The 24,219-nt window shown below is 33.5% G+C and overlaps 1 protein-coding gene across 1 annotated transcript in view; it reads right to left on the reverse strand.

The window, feature by feature from the left end:
• Nucleotides 1-24,219, reverse strand: part of Cwc27 (CWC27 spliceosome associated cyclophilin) — a 218,236-nt gene that overhangs the window by 28,310 nt on the left and 165,707 nt on the right. The window contains exons 12-13 of the mRNA XM_076856115.1: nt 6,317-6,426; nt 2,759-2,862 (exon numbers count right to left, since the gene is read on the reverse strand). Coding sequence (XP_076712230.1) covers nt 2,759-2,862; nt 6,317-6,426 — 214 coding nt within the window. The remainder of the gene's footprint in view (nt 1-2,758; nt 2,863-6,316; nt 6,427-24,219) is intronic.

Raw genomic sequence — 24,219 nt, forward strand, 5'->3', positions numbered from 1 at the left:
TCAAGCACCATACACACTGTTTATAATAGAATCAAATTTCTTTTTCTCCCCCTCCCACTTTTTTCCTCCCCCCCCTTTTTTGCATAAAAAGTAGAATGCTGCTGAATGGTACCCAAATGTCTGTTGTATACCATGCCAATACAGCAGCCCAGCCAAAAATGCAAATAGAATAGTTTGCCAAGTAAAAGAAAACATAACAAATTGGTAATGGTTTCTATCTTGACAGAAAATGAAAATGATCCCTCAATGTGTGGCCACTCATGCGGACACATAAAAATGTCTTAGAAGCAATCATTTTACCTCAGATAACAGACTGTGACAGTGTAGTTCAGCACACTGGCTGTCTGACTTCTTAGAAAAATGGCAACCATGACCTACAAAATAGTCTGGGAACCATGTAATTTATGCATAACACACATGCACATGCCATCCACTCATAATATTTGCTATAAATCATTTTGAATACAAGACTCCTTTCCTGAGTAGAATATACTTTATGAGAGAAGATATAAATTGCCAAAGACTTGATAAAGCTGAGCTGGTTTATTTATGAACAGAAATGATATTGCTTATAAAGTTATAAAATTCCAATGGTCTACATTGCAATAAGAAGGCATCACATAAGGTCCCTATGTATTCTATATGATTCTGCACAGTGCCTTGAACACTAAAGGTATTTTTATTACATGTCAAATAAAACAAATACCCAAATTATTCTGGAGGCACACAGTATATAGATCCGACATTCTGTTTAGGACACTGCAACTGAAAGCAGAAGTGAACCCCCTAAAGACCTGCTAATGGTTCTTTTAACTTACTTCCCCCTCCTTTATAACATTTTTTTTTCTTCAGATGAAGAATTAGCCAACACTGACTAGTGTTTGTTTTCCCCCCATCTGGCGAAGATTTCCCATTTGTTCAACTTTCTAATAAGGTTGTTAGGTGGAACACTGATTGTATGATCAAATCCCACCAAAAATAAGAATGGCATTTTTAAAAATACATAATTGATATGTGAAGATAATGAAAAATTCAAAATGTGAGAATACTGAGCCAAGGGGCTAGGAAGAACCTTGGGAAGTAAAATGATCTCGCCAAGTTGAAAATAAACTTGAATCCTGTGGGTTATGAGTTTCAAATGAAACTTCTGGGGTTTGAATTTGTTGGTGACTTTTCTGTTCAATAAAAAAAGGCTTATATGGCTTATAAAAAGGTTAAAAAAACTTATTGGGCATCAAACTGCTCTTACAAAACACCATCTTGATGAGTTAGGTGTAAATGAATCAGAAACATATGGGTTATATTTCCTTAAAAAATGCATATGGATTCAAAAATAAGGGGAAGAGGACTTGGCAAAACATTTTTGTGTGTGTGGTGGCTGAACCCAAAATATTTGAAAGCTATTTTGAGATATTCAAGGAATCCAAAATAAAACTAAACCTGTCCAGTCATATAAAAAAGCAGAAAGTTCTTTTATGCAAATGTGCATTTATCTCTGTGGGTTAATCAACATTCACTGAGCCTTCATCTTTGGCCTGGAACTATGAAGGAACCAGCTTCTGTCTTCAAGAAACTTCAAATTTAAACATAAATAAATACATAAGTAAAAGAAACCTGTCACAAGAGATAGAGGATTTTATAAAAATTGGCATCATAAACCAGATAGCTTGGAAACTATACATTAATTGAGAAGTACACAAGTGCTTTCAGGGTTCTATGTCTTCATTCCATTCAAATCATAATCCTCTCAGCCCTTTAACTTAAAAGTTATATGCAGTTGCAGAATCTTATTAGTTTAAATGTTTCCCTAATAAGTGTTTTTGTGTTTTTAAATGTGTGTCCCAGCCCTCCTTCCTCCAACCTCAGATTTGTGAGTGCTCAACAAATCATGCTGACTGGTTTCCTGGAGGATGGGAGTGTTGAACAGTTTAAAATAGAGGAGATGCTGTTTGGCAGGGAACTCTGAGGCCATGATTCTGGGTTGGGGTAATGGCATATTTGATGGTTCAGAGGGTGAGTCATGAGTGTATGTGTGGGGGGATACCCTGGCTTGTCTGCAACAACATGCCTGAGCCAGGATGTAGAGGGAGGTGGAGGCAGTTAGGTGTGGGGAGGCCTAATATACTGCATGTGAAGTCAACTTGAGGACAGAGGGTTGTGATAAGAGAAAACATGATTCTTATTCTTTATTTTTTTTTTGCCAGCATAGGATAAAGTTCTAAGCACAGGACACGTACATGTCGTTAGTTTATTTCTTATCAGTGTCTTTAAGAGCTGAAAAGTATTCAAAGATAAAAATAAGATTAACTATGTATGTGTTGCTAGGATCCTGTAGATCATAAACTTGAAGAGGAAGTTAGAAGGATTATGAAATAGATTACTGAGTTTTAAAATGTTTGTGGGAAAGTGCAAAAAATTATTGATTTACTGTTTTTAAGGCTGTTTCCCAGTTATTTAACTTGAATTTTACCTTTTCTAAAATTTTAGAAGTACTTAGGGCAGGGATAGAGTCCAATGTTTCTTACACATTTTCAACTGGCTAGTACAATATTGGGGACACACCACTCACTCAATAAATGCTCTACTTTATAGTAAATATTTCACTTTATATTGAACTGAAATGAAATAAGAGTTCTGAGGCCCTGTAATATGATGGTGAAGTATGAAAAAAAAAGATGGTATAGTGGAAATGTTTGCATAGTGTCTCTTATTTGTGTCTGTTCATTCATGGCTAATACAAAGAAATCAAAGCTCTTACCATCCTTCATCATCTTCTACTTCTGTTTCGGAAATGTCATTTTCAGGAGTTTCAGCAATTGCTTGAGTGAGTTTAGATTTAAACTGGTTCAGCAGCGCAAGGGTCTGAAATAACAATTTGATTGCTAAGAAAATATTCTACTTGGATATAAAGCACTTACAAAAATGTTTGAATTTTGAAGGAAAATAACTGTCTTCAGGCTGTAACAATGATATTAATAAACCCTGACATTGTTCTGTTTGGATTTTTGGTGACATTTTTCCTCAGAGATAGTTCACCATTTTCTAATTCTGGGAAAATATATTTGCTTATGTAGAAGACACTTTCATTTAAAAAAATTATTTACTTATTACTAGTTAGGTTTTTAATGCTCCCCAAATAGAAAGGTAATTCACTAAGATATGTGGAAGCAAAAACAACCACAAACAAATATATTTTTCATTTAATAAATCTCCAAAAATGTAAAAATATCAATATTGAGAAAGTGGAATGAATGAACCCACTAGCTGTTGGAAGATGGGCAAATAGAATAATAGCTTTAGAAAGCTGTTGACATCTATCAAAAACTTGAATTTGATTATAGTCTCTGATGATGCAGTATTTCTAATCCTGCAAATACATTCTAGAAAAATAATCTGAAACAGAGAATATGGCTTGTGTAGAAATATTCATATAAATGGAAAAAATGGAAACATTCAATGTCTAAATTTGGTAACAAGCAATAGATGTGCTATTATATTGTAATTAAAAATTATACCAAAAAGCATTATACTATATTTTTGAGTGAAAGAAGGAGTATCATGTTGAATATATTAAAAAGAAAGAAAGAAAGAGAGATAGAGAAAGAGAGAGAGAGAGAGAGAGAGAGAGAGAGAGAGAGAGAGAGAGAGAGTTAGTTCTCTGAATTCTTGTTTGGTTCCCATATCCTTTGCAGACAAGAAGCACCAAATGGTGACAATCTTAAAATCACATTGTTTCTTGGCTATATCTTAGCAGCCTTTCCAGAATTTAAGCAGAGAGCATGGGCTAGGAAAACGTTCTCTGTTCTACATTTTTAAAGAGTACATCCTTGTGAAGTGGCATAAAGTACGATGTTTCTGAAAAATCAAGGGCTTAATAATGATTTTTGCATGGTGAATTTGAACTAAAATTCTCACATTTCATAAGGAAAAAGATGTGTGACTGATTGAGTTAAACATGTGACTAGGCTGGGCATGGTGGTGCACACCTGTAATTCCATCCCCCCATCCCCCCACCACCTTTCCTTTCTGTTGGTACAGGGATTGAACACAGAATCATGCTAAATTGTCCAGGCTGACCTTGTACTTGAAATTCTCCTGACTCAGCCTCCTGAGTAGCTAGGATTACATGCATGTATCACTCTTCCCAGCATCAATTTGTTTTTAGAGCCAATTAATGTGCTACTGGCATTGGCTCAAAAGTGGGGAGTGTAACAAACAAAAAAAATCCTCTTGGGCCTTTCTTGGCTTTTCCTATATTCGACTAGACTTTGTCTAGCTGCATTCCAAAACATGAGAAGACAATGGGCAGGAAAGAAAACATCACAAAAATACAGGCGCACATTATAGGGAAGAAGATAGCATCTATGTGGAGACATTTTTGTTTGGCATCACGTGGGGAATTATTCAGTCTTCTGATTTTTGTTGAAGGAATGAATTGTCAATCATTTATAGCATGGCTCTTCAGCACAGAAACTTCTCCACTTGGAGAAGTTATTCTGAAGGTGCCCAGTCTTAGTAGACTGTTGGTGCATATCTACACTAGAGTCTCCCATTTTATGTCTGTGCCTCCACTTCTGCCCTGGGTCTCATCTACTCTTCACACTGCTGCCAGGTTGGGTAGATCTTCCCCAAATGTAAATGAGATCATGTCACTTCTGTTATGGTTCCTCACTGTCCTTAGGGTCAACTGAATCCTTCCTATGAATCAAAAATACCTTTTCATAAACTGACTCCTGCCTATTTCTTCAGCCTCATCTCCTTCCTTCTCTTGGTTATAATATCATTCAGTTCTCTGCAAAGAGGACAAAGACTTTTCACATATTATTCCTTTTGTCTCTACTTCACCTGGTTATCTCCTATTAAACTTAAAATTTGGCTGACAAGTCATTTCTCAGGGAGACCTTTCCAAATTCTTAGGCTGTGTTTAGTTCTGACTGTTACCCATTTACATTGTTCCCTGAACCTCTCCTTTTCATAATGCTCAATCCCTTCTATTGGTATTACTTGTTTAACTGGTTCCTTTCCCTAACAGTTTGGAAAGGGCAGCAATGGGTCTTTCTGTTGACCACCAAATATAGTTATTAGTATATGATATATTTTAAATATTAGTTGCTTTAAGAATGGGGAGAAAAAAATGCATGAATAAGAGTGATCCTCAGCATCTTTGGTAGAATAGTTACTATGATTACTACTCAAAAGATTCTATGACTCCATGAAAACAAGTTAATAATGCACTTCATCTTATTTTCACTTGATGTGCCATTTCTTTTGAAAACTGCATAAAACTCAGTACTCTGTAATTAAAATTTCCTATACCAAACTTCTTGTCTAACTTTCCCTTTGCTAAATACTGATGCATGATCAGTTATACTATAAATGACACCTAATTACTGGTAATTTACCAGTAATTAGGTGTCATTTATAGTATAGTTTCTGATTAGTTTAATTTAAACAAATAGCTTTGGGCTTTTTAATTTACTTTCATTTTGCCTATTTTAGTTATTATGCCTAAAATGGTATGTCCTTGTATATATATGGCAACATCAAAATTAATTGATTTTGGCCTGCCCCCCTACCTTTTCAACATAAAGGGCTGCTGAAGAAATTTATTTTATCAAGTGCCAAATATTGCATGGTGTATGCAGCTGGCTCCCAAATTGCTGTGCTAGATCTTTCTCTTCTCATCCCTGATTTTAAATAATTTCCTAATATTGCTACCTAAAGATTCAGTGATTACTTGCAATAAACAGGGTTTATTACAGTGAAATCAACTTGTAGGTCAAATGCCTTATTTCTAGGTAGTTTGCCATTTCAAATTGAGTTGGATAGCTAGCATGTGACATGCTGGGCTGGAAGAGATTCTTCCATCATTTGCAATTACCTCTTTTCCATTTCATAATATTCACTGAATTTCTGAAGGTATGTGTCTATGAAGTTCCTGTATTTGATATGGGAGTACCAGGTTAAAACTTCAAAGTGTCAGGCTTTTTCACTTAAATGTCTGAAAAAAACCCCCAGAACTTGGATCCTGATATTAGTGGCCCAAGTCCTTTGCACCCTATCCTATATAAATACATCCTTTTAAAAGAGATCTTGCTTTTCCCAATATAATCAAAATAGGCTCAATTTAGCAACACTAGAAAACAATGTATGTATGGATTTTTTTATTTTTATTTTTTGCAGTTGTAGATGGACAGGATGCCTTTATTTTATATATATAGTGATAAGTATTGAACCCAGTGTCTCACAAATGCTAGGCAAGTGCTCTGCCACTGAGCATATCCCCAGCCCCAGGATTTTGGTTTGTTGAGGTTACCTGGTCTTCCCGGGAAGTTCCCTTTTTTGCCTGTTGCTTCCTCAAAGCTTCATACTTTTGTTTTTCTCTTCTATACTCTGCAACAGCACCATCTGGAATAGCTTCTTCCTCTGAAAAATAGTAGAATAGAATTAGAATAAGTAAAACAAAGCTCTGTGGATTTATACTAATGCATATGCTCATATCACTAAAGAGGAAATCTAAATTTGGGTTTGGTTTTTCTCCATTTAATTTCAAAACAAAAGTAATAACTTTCATCAGTTCCACAACCATTTCTTCCATTAGAAACTGACTGGTGTTAATTTATTAACCAGTTTTATGAAGATCTTTATTCTATCCCATACTAGTTTAATTTTTCTTTTCAGGCAAATTTAAGATCATAAAATCACCTATTTTCACTTTTAAAATAATTCACCTTACATTGTTTTCCTGCCTTATAAGACAAAACCTTTAATATATTGGTTGATGTTACAATTACTTGTCAATTTCCTTCCCCAGTTACAATAACAATGACAAACCTCAACTTGATGGTACCATAGAAAATAAATAGATATATCTAACAAATCAGTCAGGATAGAGATCAGAAGCAGACAAAAATAATTTTCACCAAATTAGAATTTAGAAAATAAATCTATGGGTTTGATCCTGTAATAATTCCATGTGAAGATTAGTTAACATTTATTTTCACATAAAAAATGTGGACAGTTTTGCCTAAAAAATGTAAGTAACTAACACAATGGCTTATATGTATATATTATATATTAATGAATATTATGACTAAAACAAAATAATAAAAGCCTCAAAGAACCTATCACTTTTTGTCTTTGGAAAATAAACATGAATCAGATGTGATCAAGAAGACTGTTGTCAAATGGTGGTTATTAAGAATATAAGCAACAATAAGTGTTGGCAAGGATGTGGGGAAAAAGGCACACTCTTAACATTGTTGGTGGGATTGCAAATTGGTTTAACCAATCTGGAAAGCAATATGGAGATTCCTTAGAAAACTTGGAATGGAACCACCATTTGACCCAGCTATCCCACTCCTCAGTTTATACCCCAAAGATTTAAAAACGGCATACTACAGTGATGCACTCATATCAATGTTCATAACAGCACAATTCACAATAGCTAAATTGTGGAACCAACCTAGAAGTCCTTCAGTAGATGAATGAATAAATAAACTGTGGTATATATACACAATGGAATATTACTCAGCATTAAAAGAGAATAAAATCATGGCATTTGCAGGTAAATAGATGAAGTTGGGGAATATTGTGCTAAGTTAAGTAGGCCAATCCTCAAAAACCAAAGGCTGAATGTTTTCTCCAATAAGTGGATGCTGATCCATAATGGGGGTGGGAATGGGAAGCATGGGAGGAAAGGAAGAACTGTGGATAGGGCAAAGGGCAGGGAGGGGTGGGGAGAGGAAATGGGGGTAGGAAAGATGGTGGAATGAGATGGACATCATTACCCTAGGTACATGTATGAAGACACGAATAGTGTGACTCTACTGGGGACAACCAGAGAAATGAAAAATTGTGTTCCATTTGTATACTATGAATTGAAATGCATTCTGTCAAGTATAACAAATTAGAACAAACAAACAAAAGAAGACTGTTGTCTTTCCACTGAAGCCTAAGTTATTTGCTGCACTGTTACTTAGTTTGAGGAACATTATACATGCGTAATATATTAAAATCTTATTCAGAGAATGAACTAATAAATTGTCTTTTTGTGGTTATTTAATATGGGTTTGACAGAACTTGAAAGGAATAATTTGTTTTATAAACAATTTTAATGTACTCTTTTAAAATACTGTTTGTCAAACTCTGCTTTCAAGACTAACAGCTGTAAATGCCAAAAGCTGAGCAAATTAATGAACAAGGAGCTATTACAGAAATAATATCTGAGGCACATATGCTTAGAAACCACTAGCAAAGACAGGATGTTATAAATGTTAGTATATATAAAGTGATTCTTATAATAGGATTTAAAATTACTTTCATATTTTTCTTTTGAATTTTATCTTCTTCGTATCCTATAATAGTTGGATTTGCATTGTCCTGAGATAAAGAACAAGCAACTTAACATCTTAGGATCCCCAAATGCAGCAGTTAATGCTCTGTTTTCCAGTCTGACCTCACAACTCTTCTTGCCACATCCACCTTGAAATCCTTTCACTTGGTTTCCTAAATATTATTCTTTAAATTCATCCTGCTCTCTTCAGCCTGAGGCTTTGCACCTGCTGTTTCTTCTTCCAGGAATACTAAAAACATTCCATCTCAACATTTTCCAATTAATTTTCCTTGCTTAATTCCTACCTATTCTTTAGATGTCAGCTTCATTGCCACTTCATTCAGGTAGACTTTTTTTGATTCCAGTCATAAAGTTAGGTTTGGATGTTGCTCCTTTGAGCTTCCACAGCACCCTTTACCATTTATCACACTTAATGGTAATTTCCTGTTTATTCTTCTTTAATCCTCAATGGACATTAAACCCTTTGAGGAAAAGTCACATTTCCCTGGCACTGAGGGTAGTGCTTGGCAAGTGCTGGAAGCTCAATAAATAGTCAAACAAATGAAGTGGAGAAAAGTGGAGAAAGGGAAAATTAGCAGGTAGTAGGCTGATTCCCCTAACCCCCCAGTTTCACAGTTACAGCAATATTTGCCATGCACTTGGAATCTCCTGCTTCCTCACACTTAGGGAGCCAATGATATTTCTTTTCTTTTTTTTTGCCACTATCACAGGAATCTCATAAAATCCTAAGGTAAATTCTGATAAGTATCCTTAGAACTGTCTAATGTTCTAATAGTTAAAACAAATGCAAAAAAGAAAGGACAAGTTCTTTATTTAACAGAATTTCAGCTACAAATGATTGAAAACCTTTATTTTTGGTGACAATCTTAAAATAAATGGAAAGCCTGGTGGGGAGGAATTCAGCTACTCATGTCAGAGGTAAGTCAATCTCACAACCTTCAAAACAGATACAGTGATCTCATTTTAACGTACATAACATGGATTCCTTTAAATGTGGTCCCCTTTAACCAGGACCACTTAATTTCACTTTTTAGGACTGTGTAGGAAAAAAAAAAAAAAAAGAAAGAAAGAAAGAAAGAAAAAAAAAAAAAAAACTGTGCCAGAAAGAAGCCTTAAGAATCAATTTCAAAAAGTCAAGGATAGGTAAATTTAGATATATAATACAGTAAAGAAAATCTATAGCTATGCTATTTATAATATTAGGAAGTCTTTTAATAACAGAAAAAGTAGTCATCTCATCTTGGAAACTGGTAATGATAAAAATTTTCTTCATAAGACTTTCTCTTATTATTTTAAGAAAAACAAATTCACAATCTAAATATATATGTACATGAAAAGGGATTTGCCTGGCAGGATAAATGACAAGGTATTTTTTAAAATTGTTATTGCTGTTATTATATAGTATTTTTTATTTGTTGTTTTTAGATACACATGAGAGCATTAATCTCCAGGATATGAAGAAACTAAAAAATCTTTATACCCCCCAAACAACCCAATCAATAAATGGGCAAAGGAACTGAACAGATACTTCACAGAAGAAATACAAATGTCAAAAAATATATGAAAAAATGTTCAACATCTCTAGCAAGTAGAGAAATGCAAATTAAAGGAACACTGAGATTTCATCTCACTCTAGTCAGAATGGCAATTATCAAGAATACAAGTAACAATAAATGTTGGTGAGGATATAGTGAAAAACTTTTAAAGTAGCTATATTGAGGTATACTTCATATATAGTAAAATTCATTTTTGGTATACAATTTAATTAATTTGTTGTTGTATAGAGTATATAACTTCCATTGTAATCAAGATAACACAGCTTCACAGCTCTATAAAGTACCTCTTAGTTAATTTTCCTCTTCTGGCACCAGGCTTCAGTGATTTGCTTTCTGTTACCATAGTTTTGCCATAACCAGAAACTCATATAACTGCAATTAAACCACATGTGGTCTTTTTAAGTCTGACTTTTTTCACTAAGCAAATATTCTTGAGATTCAACTATGTTTTGGGGCTTTCCTTTACATAATTGAATAGAAGTTCATAGCATGGATATACTCTAATTTGTTTATTCTTTTTTTAAAATTTATTTTTTAGTTGTAGTTGGACACAATAAGTTAATTTTATTTATTTTTATGTGGTGCTGAGGATTGAATCCAGGGGCTTGCAGGTGCTAGGTGCACTGCTGAGCCACAACCTCAGCCCTTGTTTATTCTATGCCAGTTGGTAGACATTTGAATTGCTTCCAGTTTTTGTCTAGTATAATGAATACTTTGATGAACATTCACAACTCTGTCTGTGGACATATATTTTCATTTCTCTTGGGTAAAAATCTAGCAAATACCAGGTCATTTGATAAGAATGTTTGATTTTATATGATATTGTCATATTATTTTTTTAATACCTTTATTTTTAAATAAATTTTTATGTGGTGCTGAGGATTGAACCCAATGCCTCACACATGCTAGGCAAATACTCTACCACTGAGCCATAACTGCAGTCCTGTCATAATGTTTTTAAAACAGGCTGTATCATTTGGGCTGCCAGCCAAAATCAGCAATGTAGGAGAGTTCTAGATGCTCTACATCCTCAACTCTATCTGGTATTATCATTAAACTTTAGCCATTCTAGGTGGTATATCTTGTTATGTTTCTGACTCTCATTTTTCTGATGACAACTGATATTAAACCTTTTTATAGGTTTTATTGGGCATTCATATATCTTCTTTTGAACTGTTTGTTCAAATCTTCTGTCCATTAATTTTTTCGTCTTATTAATGTATTCTAAGAGTTTTAAAAATAGATTCTAGGTATAAGCCCCTGTCAGGAATATGTTCTGAAATGGTATCTCTCAGTCTGTGGTTTACCTTTTCATTTTCTTTGGTGTGTCTTTTGAAGAGCAGAAATTACATTTTGATGAATAGTATTTTATCAACTTTTTGTTTTATACATTATATTTTGTGTGTTCTCTAAGAAATCTGCTTCTCCCAATGTCACAAAAGATTTTTCCAAGAATTCTTCCTAAAAGAATAAAATTAATTTAGCTCTTTAAAAAGACATATGATTTATTTTGAGTTAATTTTTGTATATACAGATAAATGGTTCCAGCATTATTTGTTTAAAAAAAGGTTTTCTCCCATGGAACTACCTTGGCACTTTTCTTGAAAATCAGTTGGTTATATATGTGTGTCTTTTTGGACACTGTCCTCTGTTCTATTAGTCTGTGCTTCTCCTTTTGCCAGTAGTATACTATCTTGATTACTGTAAGTTTATAGTAAGTTTTGACATCAACTAGTGTAAAGTATCTAACTTTGTCTTCTTTTAATACTATTTTATTGAGTTTGATTCCTCTGCCTTTTCATACAAATTTCAGAATCAGCTTGGCAATTACTTCAAAAGATATCTGCTATGATTTAGATAGCAACTGCACTGAATGAATAAATTAATTTGGAGAGAATTGCAATCTTAACAATACGGAATTTAATAAATTTTACTGACTTGATTCCAGCCATCATATAGAGTGGTGGTGCTAGTTGTGAGGTACAAATGGGAAGTAGTTATTTGTTTTAACTTTTGTAACCATCCCAGGATCAATAGATCAAAGACAGGAATGTTTTGAAACAACTACAGGTCATTGCAGAATAATTTATATTCATTCTAGAAAAAATAATTGCATGGCAAAAATAAACAAACAGTTTTTATGGAATGAAAAACATAGTTGTACCTCTTTTCCATAAAACATCACTAGACTATAAAAAAAGGTATATGCAATGCAATTAATTCTCATGTGAACATTCACTGATGAACACATCAGTAAACAACTCCCAGCCAAAATGGGTTAATTGGTAAAAAGTATTCATAAAACAACAACAATGAATACATTTTTTATTATGGAAAGTTTCCAACACAAATAAAGATAAAATAGTATAATGACCATTATAAGAGTTTTTGGCTAGCAGATTTTCTCCCATATTGTAGGTTCTTTCTTCATATTTCTAATTGTTTCCTTTGCTGCGAGGAAGCTTTTTAATTTGATATCATCTCATTTAATAACCCTTGCTATTACTTCCTGAGCTTTAGAGGTTCGATTGAGAAAGTCATTGTGCTGGAGTGTTGATCCTATGTTTTCTTCTAGAAGTTGCATGGTTTCTGATCTAATTCCTAGGTCTTGATCCATTTTGAGTTGATTTTCGTTCAGGGTGAGAGAATAATCGTCTAGTTCATTCTTCTACACATAAATAATCGGTTTTCCCAGCACCACTGGTTTACAAGGCTGTCTTTTCTCCAAGGTGTTTTGGCACCTTTGTCAAGGATCAGATGACTGCATCTGTATGGTTTGTCTTTGTCTTCTATCCTGTACCACTTGTCTATGTGACTGCTTTTCTGCCATGCAGCTTTTTTTACTATAGCTGTGTAGTATAATTTGAAGTCAGGTATTGTGATGTCTCCGACATTGTTTTTTTTTGGGGGGGGGGTGCGGATCTTAGAATTGCTTTGGCTATTCTATTCTATTTTATTCTTTCAAATGAATTTTTGGACTGCTTTTTCTAGTTCTGTGAAGAATGAAATGTATGAAAAAAAATTCAACATTAGCAATTAGGGAAATGCAAATCAAAACTACACTGAGATTTCACCTTACACCAGTTATCAAGAATACAAATAACAATAAATGCTGGAGAGAATGTAGAGAAAAAGGAACATTTTACACTGTTAGTGAGACTGTAAATTAGTACAACCATTATGCAGATCAAATGAAGTTCTTCAAAAGACTAGGCATGGAAGTACCATTTGACCCAGCTATACCACTCTTTGGTATTATCCTAAAGAATTAAAGTCATCATGCTACAGTGATACATATACTCGTGTTTATAGCAGCACAATCCAAAATAGTCAAAACTATGGAACCACCCTTAGGTGTCCATCAATAATGAATGTATGAAGAAAATATGGTATATATACACTATGGAGTTTTATTTAGCCATAAAGAAAAATGAAATTATTTCATTTGCAGGAAAATTAATGGAACTAGAGAGCAGTAAAATACGTCAAACTCAAAAGGTCCAGGGTTGTTTGTTTTATCTCATGTGGAAGCTAGAAGAAAAAAGAAAATAAAGGTGGTGGCTGGTAGGGATCTCATAAAAATCAAAGAGGGATTAGTAGAGGAAAGGGACCAGGAAATGAGAGATGGGGAGGGAGAAGAAAAGTGTTGGGGAATGATATTGGCTAAATAATATTGTTAAATTGTGTGTCTATATGAAAATGTAACAAGAAATCCCATCATTATACAACCATAATACACCAATAAAAATGAGGAAAGGAAACAAATAGTACAATAACCTCATTTACACATCACCTACTGCCAATAGTTATAATCTGTGAGCAATCTTATTAAACTCTGAAGGTATTCTTAAGGTAGTAAAACTAGCACAGGAACTAAGAACTCATACTTTTTCTCTGATGGTTACAAAAAGCCTATTACAGAAGGGGTCAATAAGCAAGGTATGATTAGAATAGTCCCTGGAGTGAGACTAATCTGAATTCTGGTTCCAGAATTTATTATATGTGTGACATAGGAATGTGTGACATAGATATAAGTTGTATCATTTTTCTGTGTTTCTGTTTCTTTAGCTGTAAATTGAAGATAATGATATCTACTTAACTTATTGTGAAGAATAAACGAAATATCAGACACACTGGTGAACACTTAACAAGCTATTCTTATTACTATCCCATTCTGATAAAAAATGTCATGGTATGAAAATATACTCACATATACTGCATATTTATATGCCAATACTATATATATTTTTCTTTGTTATGATTGACTTTGATAACTTTCAAGAGATATTGCACACTTTTGCTTAAGTTGACCCTATCTTGATCTTCTTCTACATATAAATATACTCCTTTTATATTATGGAACTTTTTTATTTTGATGGAAGGAAAAGGGAAACTTTTATTTATTCATTCATTTTTGGCCAAACTATGAAGCAACTGACAGTCAAAAAAATAATGATAAGGATTCCTCAGTAGTGATGCTCTTATAATGGAATAATAGCCAGCATCTCACTGGGGTTCTTCTTCCTGCCCAGGAGGATATAAGCTACCCTAAGACTTAAAGTCTCAAATAATTAGTGAATAACAAAACACAAATGGCCAGAAATATATTTACAAAAGCAAAGCCCCTGGTAGATCTAGTCCACATGGGTGCGGGAATTAGAGAAAGAAAAGATGGCTCTGGTGGTTTATTTAAGGGGGGTACATCAAAATCAAGGATAAGGTTTCAAGGGCAGAGTCTTGCTTTGTGATGTCTAGTAGACAGTAGGTTGATTGGCATCTTCTCAGGTCATACCTATCTCAGGTGCTGTGTGGGATCTTTGGCAGAGCTTGAGGGGGAAGTTCATCTGCAATCAGGTGGTCAAGCCCTGTGGGGGTGTCAAGGGAGGTTCCCAATGTCAGATTTATCCCCTCATTAGGCAACGATGCGCAACATAGTACACACACAGCCCACGGATGGTTCATTTTTTTATTTTACTTTTCCCTTGCATTTTTTGCATTTTAACTTAAATGGAAAAGTTAATTAAGACAATTTGAATGAATTGATTTTCTCAATATTCATGAACCACATTTCTTTTGATTTTTTTCTAGATATGATATGTAAACACAGTATGTAGTACCAGTATACCTGAACATATTTGCTGATATAGCTAAACATTGTCTTCATTCTTAAATGTAGTCATAACCATCTTAATAAATGTGTTGTATAAGGCCATTATAAATTTTAGGATTGTATGAAACGAATCCTAAAATTTTGTAATAGGAGTAAATTTTAAAATGATAAAGAGATTATTTGCATTCTGAGTGATGAATGAAATAGATTTTACTTTGAAAAATGTTAAGTAAATAGTTTGTAAAAACTGTAGGGCTTTTCATCATTATTTAAATGATCCTAGATCAAATAACTACTTTCTCTTTTCACAGGGCTGAAAACTGTTTCCAATACTACTTGTATCTACCACATCTATTAACTATATCCAGTCTTAGCAATATTCCAGTTGAGCAATTTTCAGCAGATGGAGGGAGAACTGTACAGAATTCTAGAATGCCATCTATGCCTCAATTCCTAAACCAACTGTCATCTGATAAGGTCTTGGGCTGTAATCTTATGCTGACTGCAGCTTTTGGCTTCCTAAGGGGGAAAGTGTGTAAAAACTAGACTTTCAGCTTTCTGGTCACAAGCGAGACCATTTTGACTTCAATACAACTACTGGATTTTGTAATGAAAGTTAAGAATTCAAATTCTTGATGCCTCAGGGTTGAATGGGTAAATCATAGGCTATACCCTATCATTACATAGCTGTAAATGCTCTGCTATTCCTCCTAGTAAAGAATGCTTTAAAAAGAGTCACAGATTCTTTAGTTGCTTAGGACTTATGCTTTTTAACTCAACTATCTTTGGGTTTGACTTCTTGGATACATTCTGAAACTTTTAATTTGATCGTGGATATTAATCATTTAATTTCAATTTGATTTTTTTAAAGATATAATCAATAGAGGTGTGAAAAAGTTCCACTGACTACCAATTATAGGTGGACTAATAAAAGTTAAAAGGAACAGTTGAATTATGCAAATCTGACTCTAGGGAAGAACAGATGGTTGGGCAACTGAGATTGTTTTAAGGGTGTTCTCATTAATCAGTCTATTTCCATAATACACAATCTTAGCAGTGAAACATGTAGCATTTTGGCCTATGTTGATTTAATCTTGTGATAATTTCTTGCAAAAAGTTATAAAATAAAAAGCAATGTTCTTTAAAGATAAAGGGCAACTTGATGCTATATTTTGTCTGCCTGCCTACATGAAGGATTACTTAATTTGATGCAACTCCAAATAATTAAGATGCCATATACTACTCAATTATTCTCGTTAGATAAAATAAAAAGGACAGATCCTATCATATAGAAATAGTATTCCATTCTAAGATTTTAAAAGACTTTCCAAAGTTAATACTAATTTAAATATCCCAACTAATAGAATCCTTAAAATCTTTAATTCTTCAGCCAAAGTGGGAATGTAAGTCAGTGGTAGAGTGCTTGCTTAGCACATACAAGGTCCTGAGTTCTGTCTCCAGCACTAAAAAAAAAAAAAAAAAGGAAGAGGAAGAAGAGAAGGAAGAGGAAGAAGAAGAGAAAAAAAGAACCAAAAACCTTAATTCTCACAAAAGCAATTTCCCTATCCAAATTAATATTCACAACTGCTTCATAGTAAGGATTTACTCTCAGACTTCCAGTTTGGTAATGAATTTAAGGAAAAGAAAAATGTCAAGATTTGGTAACAGTGTTCACAAAAATTCCAGGTGGAAAAGACTAATTTGGTAATTTATCCTAGCCATTTGCCAAATGCCATTGAAAATGAAAGTCAGCTTTGCATCAAGAATTAGGAATAAAATTTGGCTCAGGAAGACTGATTCACTGCAATAAATTGAGTTCAGAAAAATGACCTCTAAGTTTTCATAATGTAGATGTGTTAAAGTTACCAAAATGGAAAACATATCATGTAAATAAAGAAACTTAATCAAATTCAAGGTATGCCAGTTTTTTTTTTTTTTTTCCCTAGAAAGTCATAAATCTAAACCATTAAGATCAGACAAGCCTAGGCATACCTCTGGGTATGCTCATTAGTTGCTCTAGTTCTTTGTTTTGTGAAACGTTTTTAATCACCTGATTTAAGGATGTCTTTTATTCCTTTTGCTTTTCTTGCCCCAAATGAACAGTTAACAGCTTGAGAATAGCTGTGAAGTCTCCTAGTCTTTCACTATACAAATCTTGTCATACTAGGATTAAACCTGCTAAGGCTCCATCTGGATTGCATGGAAACTGTAAAAAAAACATTTTTTCTAATACATAAAGCTGAATGCAGTGATACCTGCTACACAAACCCATCTATATAAAGAAGCTGGCAACTCTTCTATTTCCTGACTGAGTATAGCACATTAGTATAAAGTGTAATCAACTATGAATAATCACAAGACATTCATTTTTTTTGTTTTCATTTCTCATCAATATACTCTTGAGTAATTTCCTTAGCGCTATATTTTAGTTCACTAATTCTCTGTTTAGTTGTATCTACTCAGCTTTCATTTGTTTATTTTTTAAATTTTGAGATGGGGTCTTACTAATTGCTTAGGGCCTCACTAAGTTGCTGGGGCTGGCTTTGAACTTGTAATCCTCCTGCCTCAGCCTCCCCAGTTGCTGGGATTACAGACGTGTGCCACCATGGTTGGCTCTACTCAGCTTTTAAATCGTAAACTAAGTCATTGATTATAGTAACAATTTTTATTTATAGAAATTCTACTTGGGCTGGGGATATGGCTCAAGCGGTAGCGCGCTTGCCTGGCATGCGTGCAGCGCTGGGTTCGATCCTCAGCAACACACACAAATAAAATAAAGATGTTGTGTCTGCCAAAAACTAAAAAATAAATATTAAAAAATTCTCTCTCTTTTTTTTTTTTAAAAAAAGAAATTCTATTTGGCTCTTTTTCAGATTCACCCACTCTTCATAGCTTTAGTCTTTTATTAAGATTTTTATTCTTTTAGAATCTCTTCAATTATGTAAAACACACATTATGTTGCACCTTTCCAATTGTTTTTGAGATATGTTAATGTCCACTCTCTTCCTAGAGTGATAATTCCTCTAAATGTTTTCTAATTTTTTTACTGTGACCTTACTTTCAATTAGGGCAGCATCTTTATCACACTCCACAGGAATTCTTGGCAACCAATATTGTATAAAGGTTCATTGAAAGGTTTTTTATTTCTTTCTGCTAGACAATCAAGGGATTTCATTGCTCCAGGGCCATTTGTTTGTCTGTATTAATTTCTTGATTTAGGATTCTTATACCTAACACATAGTGTACATTCAGACTTTCCTCTCTAACCCAAGGATACATCTTCTATCCAAATGTGAGTTAAGACTCCAGCTCTTTCCTATTAGAGCCTACATCTAGGTCCAATATCCTCTTAGATAAATGTAGTCAGCTTGATTTATTTAAATTTTTTTTAAGTTGTAGATGGACATAATACCTTTATTTCTTTTTATGTGGTACTGAGGATTGAGCCCAGTGCTTCAGCATGCTAGGCAAGTGCTCTATCACTAAGCTTTAGCCCAAGCCCCACAGCTTTATTTCTTAATGTTCTGGTTATGTCTTCCCTTTGTTTTTGGTACCTAGAAATTTCTACCCCTCCCCCCAGATTGGCAAGAAATTTAAATTGGGCTACATCATATTTTAGCCAGCATTTCCATATATATTTAGAAGAAACTTCAGTATCAGCTCAGTCTATGTTGCCAGAACAGAAAGTAGCACATTAATTTCTTATATGCTACTTTCTGATTAAGCAAAAATTGAATAAGCAACTAACCTGAGGTTAATTTTAGTGATGTAATACTGGCTAATTAAATGCATAGGAAGTTAAAAAAGTTTAATTTCTCTATATAGAGAGTGCTCTACTAATCAAGATGTAATGTAATGATTGAATGAATAGGAATAAAATCTGGCTCAGGAAGACTGATTCAGTGCAATAAATTGAGTTCAGAAAACTGACCTCTAAGTTTTCATAATGTAGATGTGTTAGAGTTACCAAAATGGAAAACATATCAAGTAAATAAAGAGAGTGCTCTATATAGAGAGTGCTCTACTAATAAAGATGTAATATAATGATTGGTTATCATTAACTGAAATGTCCATGAAACACGCTAAATAAGTAGGATAAAAACAAACATTTACAAGGACTTATTATTTGCTCGGCACTATTCTAAGGTGTTTTGATTATCTTTGGAAAAAGCATCCATCATTCTATTTTACAAACGAAGAAATAGGATTGCACTTGGGATATGGTAAAGCTGGGAAGTGAGCCCAGGTCTGTGTTACACTAAAGCCCACTCTGTCCTATTGTTTTCATTTAAAACTTAAATTCAGAAAATAAAACTCTCAAAGTATCCTCTATGAGCCTGGTACTTTGAGAGATGAAAGACATGTAAAACATATATGATGCATGTTGTTCATTCCAGAAAGTAATTTAAAGGGCAAAATGAACCTAACTTGTGAAAATATTTAAGAAATCAAGCCATTGAATATAGTGTGTAAGTATCAAATTTTAGATTCATGGGTGTAATACCAGGATCCTAGAGAACTGAAAGATTATAGATGTTATGATATTAGAATAATACTTTTAAAATGTGTTAGCCTTTATGAGATAAAATTAGGTAATGTACATAAAACTACTTGGGGAAGAGAATATCACTAGAACCATCAGTTTCCTACTAGGGCAGCAGAGCTAGATGGTACTTTGAGTATCTTCTAATTTCACTTTTCAGCTTATAGATGAAGTAGCTAAGTTCTTGATAACTGTAGTTACTTAACTAGTGTTCCATAAATGTTAGAAGCAGAGTCTGAGTTAAAACTTACTGAATTTCAACACCTAGTAGAGAGAACAAACTGTAGTAAGACTGCAAATTAAGTACACACTAAACTTGTTCCTGAATGTTATAGTATCCCTAACCCTCTTCCTAGGAGCTAGTCAGAAACTGAATACTTGCTCCACTTGAATCTTTTCATTGGCTACCTAGTTAATCATTCAAATATATCCATTCACAAATCTCATTTCATCTAAAAAATGAGCATTATATCCACATTTTTTTATTGTCTCAGGACCAGAGCTTGAGGCTATCAGTTCCAAGTAACTGCAAATTCATTCATTTAAAAAATAAAAGAGAAGTGAATTGAGTGGCTATTATATCCCAAAAACTGTTAATAAGGTTGCTTATGAGTGATTTAAATAGCTTCATTAATTCAAGGATTTCTTTTTGCAAAATTCCCATAATAAGAGAATACTTTTACATAAATAAAGGTTATGTGGTAATAACCATAAACTTCATTTGAATAACAAAAGTGATAGACTTTAACAGATATAGAAAACTATTAATGCTACAGATGTCTAGCTATATCTTATCATCATTCTGAATAAAGTGTTTTTTCAAAAATTTTAATGTCAGATCTTAATTAGTTTCAGGAAAAGTTCCAGACTTAAAAAGAGCTAACAAGATAGCTAACATTTTAAGTACTTGCTATGAGCCAAACACTAGTAGGTGAATTACTTGTTTAATCCTCAAAATCAATAACTCTCTGAGAAAGACATGTTATTAACCCCATTTTGCCAATGAAGAAACCTGGGTAATAACAAGAGATTAAATGATTCATCTCAGGGATTATAAACCTGGAAATACAAACCCATGATGTTTAGATCTAAAATATGAGCTCTAGCTTAGTTATTTCTTTTTTATGCTTGAGAAAAAAGAAGACTTGGAAGATCATTTCAATTGGACATAAAAAGGAATCAGATAACATATCCATGTCTTGATGAAACAAAAGCCTATATAAAAAGGATCCTTTATTTCCCCTAGATCAGAATAGATGGTTCAAAGGATAATGAAAAAATAAGAGAAGAGCAGCCTGCCAAACAGTGGGTTAATTTAAGCAGTTTCCATGCAGGAAGGATGCCTTATGGCTTTGTCTTGATTCTCCCTAATGAATCATACTTTTCCCTCATTTGAACCTTTAAAGCATGTCATAGCTCCTAAGCACACTGTATCATAATTGCTTCTATCAATATTGCCCCCAAGGCCGCAAGCTCACCCAGGCTGAATCCTCACACATATTATAAACTCAATGAATAGTAGTTAAATAGAAAAACAAACAAACTGATCATTTTTAGGTTTTGAATTACAACAGTGTCTAAAGTGACTTTATTGCTGGATGGGATATGTCCCTTTGGAGCCTGCAGGGTCTTATGGCCTTTAGAATACAAATACTATTTCAATAGCTAGATGCCTAATTACATTGAGTTTTAAGAATTAGATATTTTCTGACTTTTGTTAAATAGAGGTGAAAGGAGTTAGTGAACTTTATTTTAAGGCAGTAGCCTCTGATTAAAGCCCCTGGACACTGATTTTTCTGGCTGAATTCCTGTATGAGTTGCAGTCATTCACTGAGGTAGATGTTCTACCATCTCCTTTACCATCTTCCTTGAGGAGCTACTGGGGATGAATGATATATCCTTCTCCAAGTCAGAATGCCTTTTCACTTTTAAAAAAATGCACTACAGAGGTAACTTCAATAAAAATAGTCCAAGTGATATTAAAATGATAGCTTACATAAAATATATTCATTACTATAATTTTAATAATTAGGACCCATAATATTTACTTATTTTGTTTTAAAGATACTTGTTCAGATGATATCTTCAAAAAGTGAGTAAGAAGACAACCATTCTCTTCATCCAATGAAACTGCCAAAATGAAAGCTTACTTACAATAAAGAAATTATTTAATGGGGGGGGTTGTCTCTCTATATATGCACTTACAAAAATGAGGCAGAATAATGCCAAAAGTTTAATTTTCCTGTACTGCGGGCTACAATAAGAAACCTACCATTTATTCATTCTGTTCAATCAATTTTCATTTTCAGCATACTTTCATACTACAAATGGAACAATACTGGCTCCATCTGGTGGTCAGTAAGTCTCTATAGTTTCACGAAAATTAGTCACAAGTTGTTAATTTAAGAGTTACCTGAAATATACTTAAACAATGAAGTATGCCTCAACACTGAACACTGATTAAGTGCAATTCAGTGTAATGTAGATGGAAGTGTTAATTTTTTCTCCAATAGTTTACCCTAGATTCATTGCTTCATATTATTTTTGGGCTTAAAATAATTATAAAATAATAAAAAATGTTTTTCCTCTATAGTTTTCTATTACTTAATTTGAGAAATGTATAGGTACAAATTGTTTCAGAGAATTAGTAATATGGTTAAAATTTATCTAGATTTTCAGACTGAATTATATTTTGGAATACAAACTATAAAAATAGCCACTAATTTTCAGCTGTATTTTCCCTGAGATGCTTCCAGAAAAGTAGGTTGTAGCTTATATCTAGAAATATTACACATTTACAGATGCTTAATCTTGATTTTTAAACTCAATAAAAGGAGTATGTCCAAAATCACAATATAAAATGTTAGTGTCAGAAGTTCTTAGGCACCAACAATCTGCTCATTTTGCTTAGTTTACAGATGAACAAAACAGGTTCAGAGAAATTAAATGATTGTGCTAAACTGGAAATAACAGAAGCCAGACAAGCTGATATTGTTTCCTTTCTATATATATGATCATGTGCACTTCTTCTTTGCAGTAATACTCACTGCAGATATATTTCATCACAATCTAATAGCCATTTGGGAACTCTACACTGTGAAAATTTATGAAATGAAATATACCCTTAATTATAATTTTAATTCTCCAATAAAGATTTCTTATAATTTTTGTTATTTTCCTTTAAGATTTAAGAAACTTAAAAAAAATTGTTTTAAAGTTCTACTCCTTTCCAAATACAAAATTTTATCTCATCTTTTTAGATATTATCCGGAACTTATAATTCAAATAGCAGTCATATTGGTAATAATTTATAGTCAAAATAGCACATAATTTAAGCTACTATAAAACATACTAAAATAAATTTTTTAAAAAGCCAAATTCTGAACAAAACAAATTGGTTTGAATCAGCCTTAGATGTCATATCTTTTACTAAAACAAGTAGTGCATTTACTCTATAAAAATTGAGAGATTTTTGAACTCTCTAATAAGTAGCTTTTTACCAGGTATTTCTCCCTTTTTCTTAATGATGATTCCAAGAAACAACTGTAATATACAAATATTATGAATATTTTTGAGAATTATTGAGGGACATGAATGTCTTTTCTTCTGGGGTCTCCGGCTTTCTACCTATCAGCTGTAGTCTGCTGCTTCTGTTCACACTCACCTCCTAGTCTCTCATGAGAACCTCTAGACTAGCACAGAGGCTGATTAATGTTGCCCTCAGGTCCCTCAACAGAACATACTTTGTACTTCTCCAGATGGTGTGACCCACAATTCTTGTAGTTTGATGACCATTTTGACAACATCCCCATGTTGCCCTGTCATTCTGGATATGGAAACTACAAATTATGTATGCTGTGCTGTAGCAACAAGGAAAAAAAAACCCTAAAATTCTTCAAGATGAAAAGATTTCATGAAGCTAATCAGGTATGATTATACCAGCAAATTAAATATCAAAGAATATCTGTGTTTCTAACACTACTTAAAGGAGGGTTCTACTATTTTTTAATAAACTCCTGAGATAATTTTACCTAAGAGTTATAAGAGTTTACAAACCAGTTCAAAATAGTCCTCATAATAACTTGTGTATGTGGTATGGCATTTTTCTTTATTTTTCCGACATGATTGCAGAAACTGAGCAATAAATATAGTGGCTTCTAAAATGTAAATATGACCACTACTACCAGCATTATGAACACATTTTAGGACCTGGCATATCTGATATAAAATACTAAGAGCTCTATGCATGCTTTTTCACTTCACTTAATTCTGTAACAACAGAAGAGGTATTCTTAGCCCTATTTTATGCTTGAGGAAACAGAGATTCAGAGAGGTTAAGTCTCTTGCCCCAGGTTGTATGGCTAGTAAATGACAGAGCAAGGACTTGAAATGTGGGCTGTCAGACTTCAAAGCCCACATCGCTTCTACTCTATTACACACACAGTTATGGTTAGGGGGTTGGTGATATTATGCATGGGAATGAGGGAATCAATGACAGATCCCCACGTCAGAAGTTTGTATATTGGATAAGGAACAAGACATACATCGTTAACTTTGTGGTGGAACAGATGACATGAGAGAAATCCTGATCAAGTATTCAGGAAATTCATATAGAGGAGCAAGAGAGAAAGTTTGATGGAGGAACTAGCAGTGA

This window comes from Callospermophilus lateralis, chromosome 5, assembly GCF_048772815.1.
Source record: "Callospermophilus lateralis isolate mCalLat2 chromosome 5, mCalLat2.hap1, whole genome shotgun sequence".
NCBI lineage: Eukaryota > Metazoa > Chordata > Mammalia > Rodentia > Sciuridae > Callospermophilus > Callospermophilus lateralis.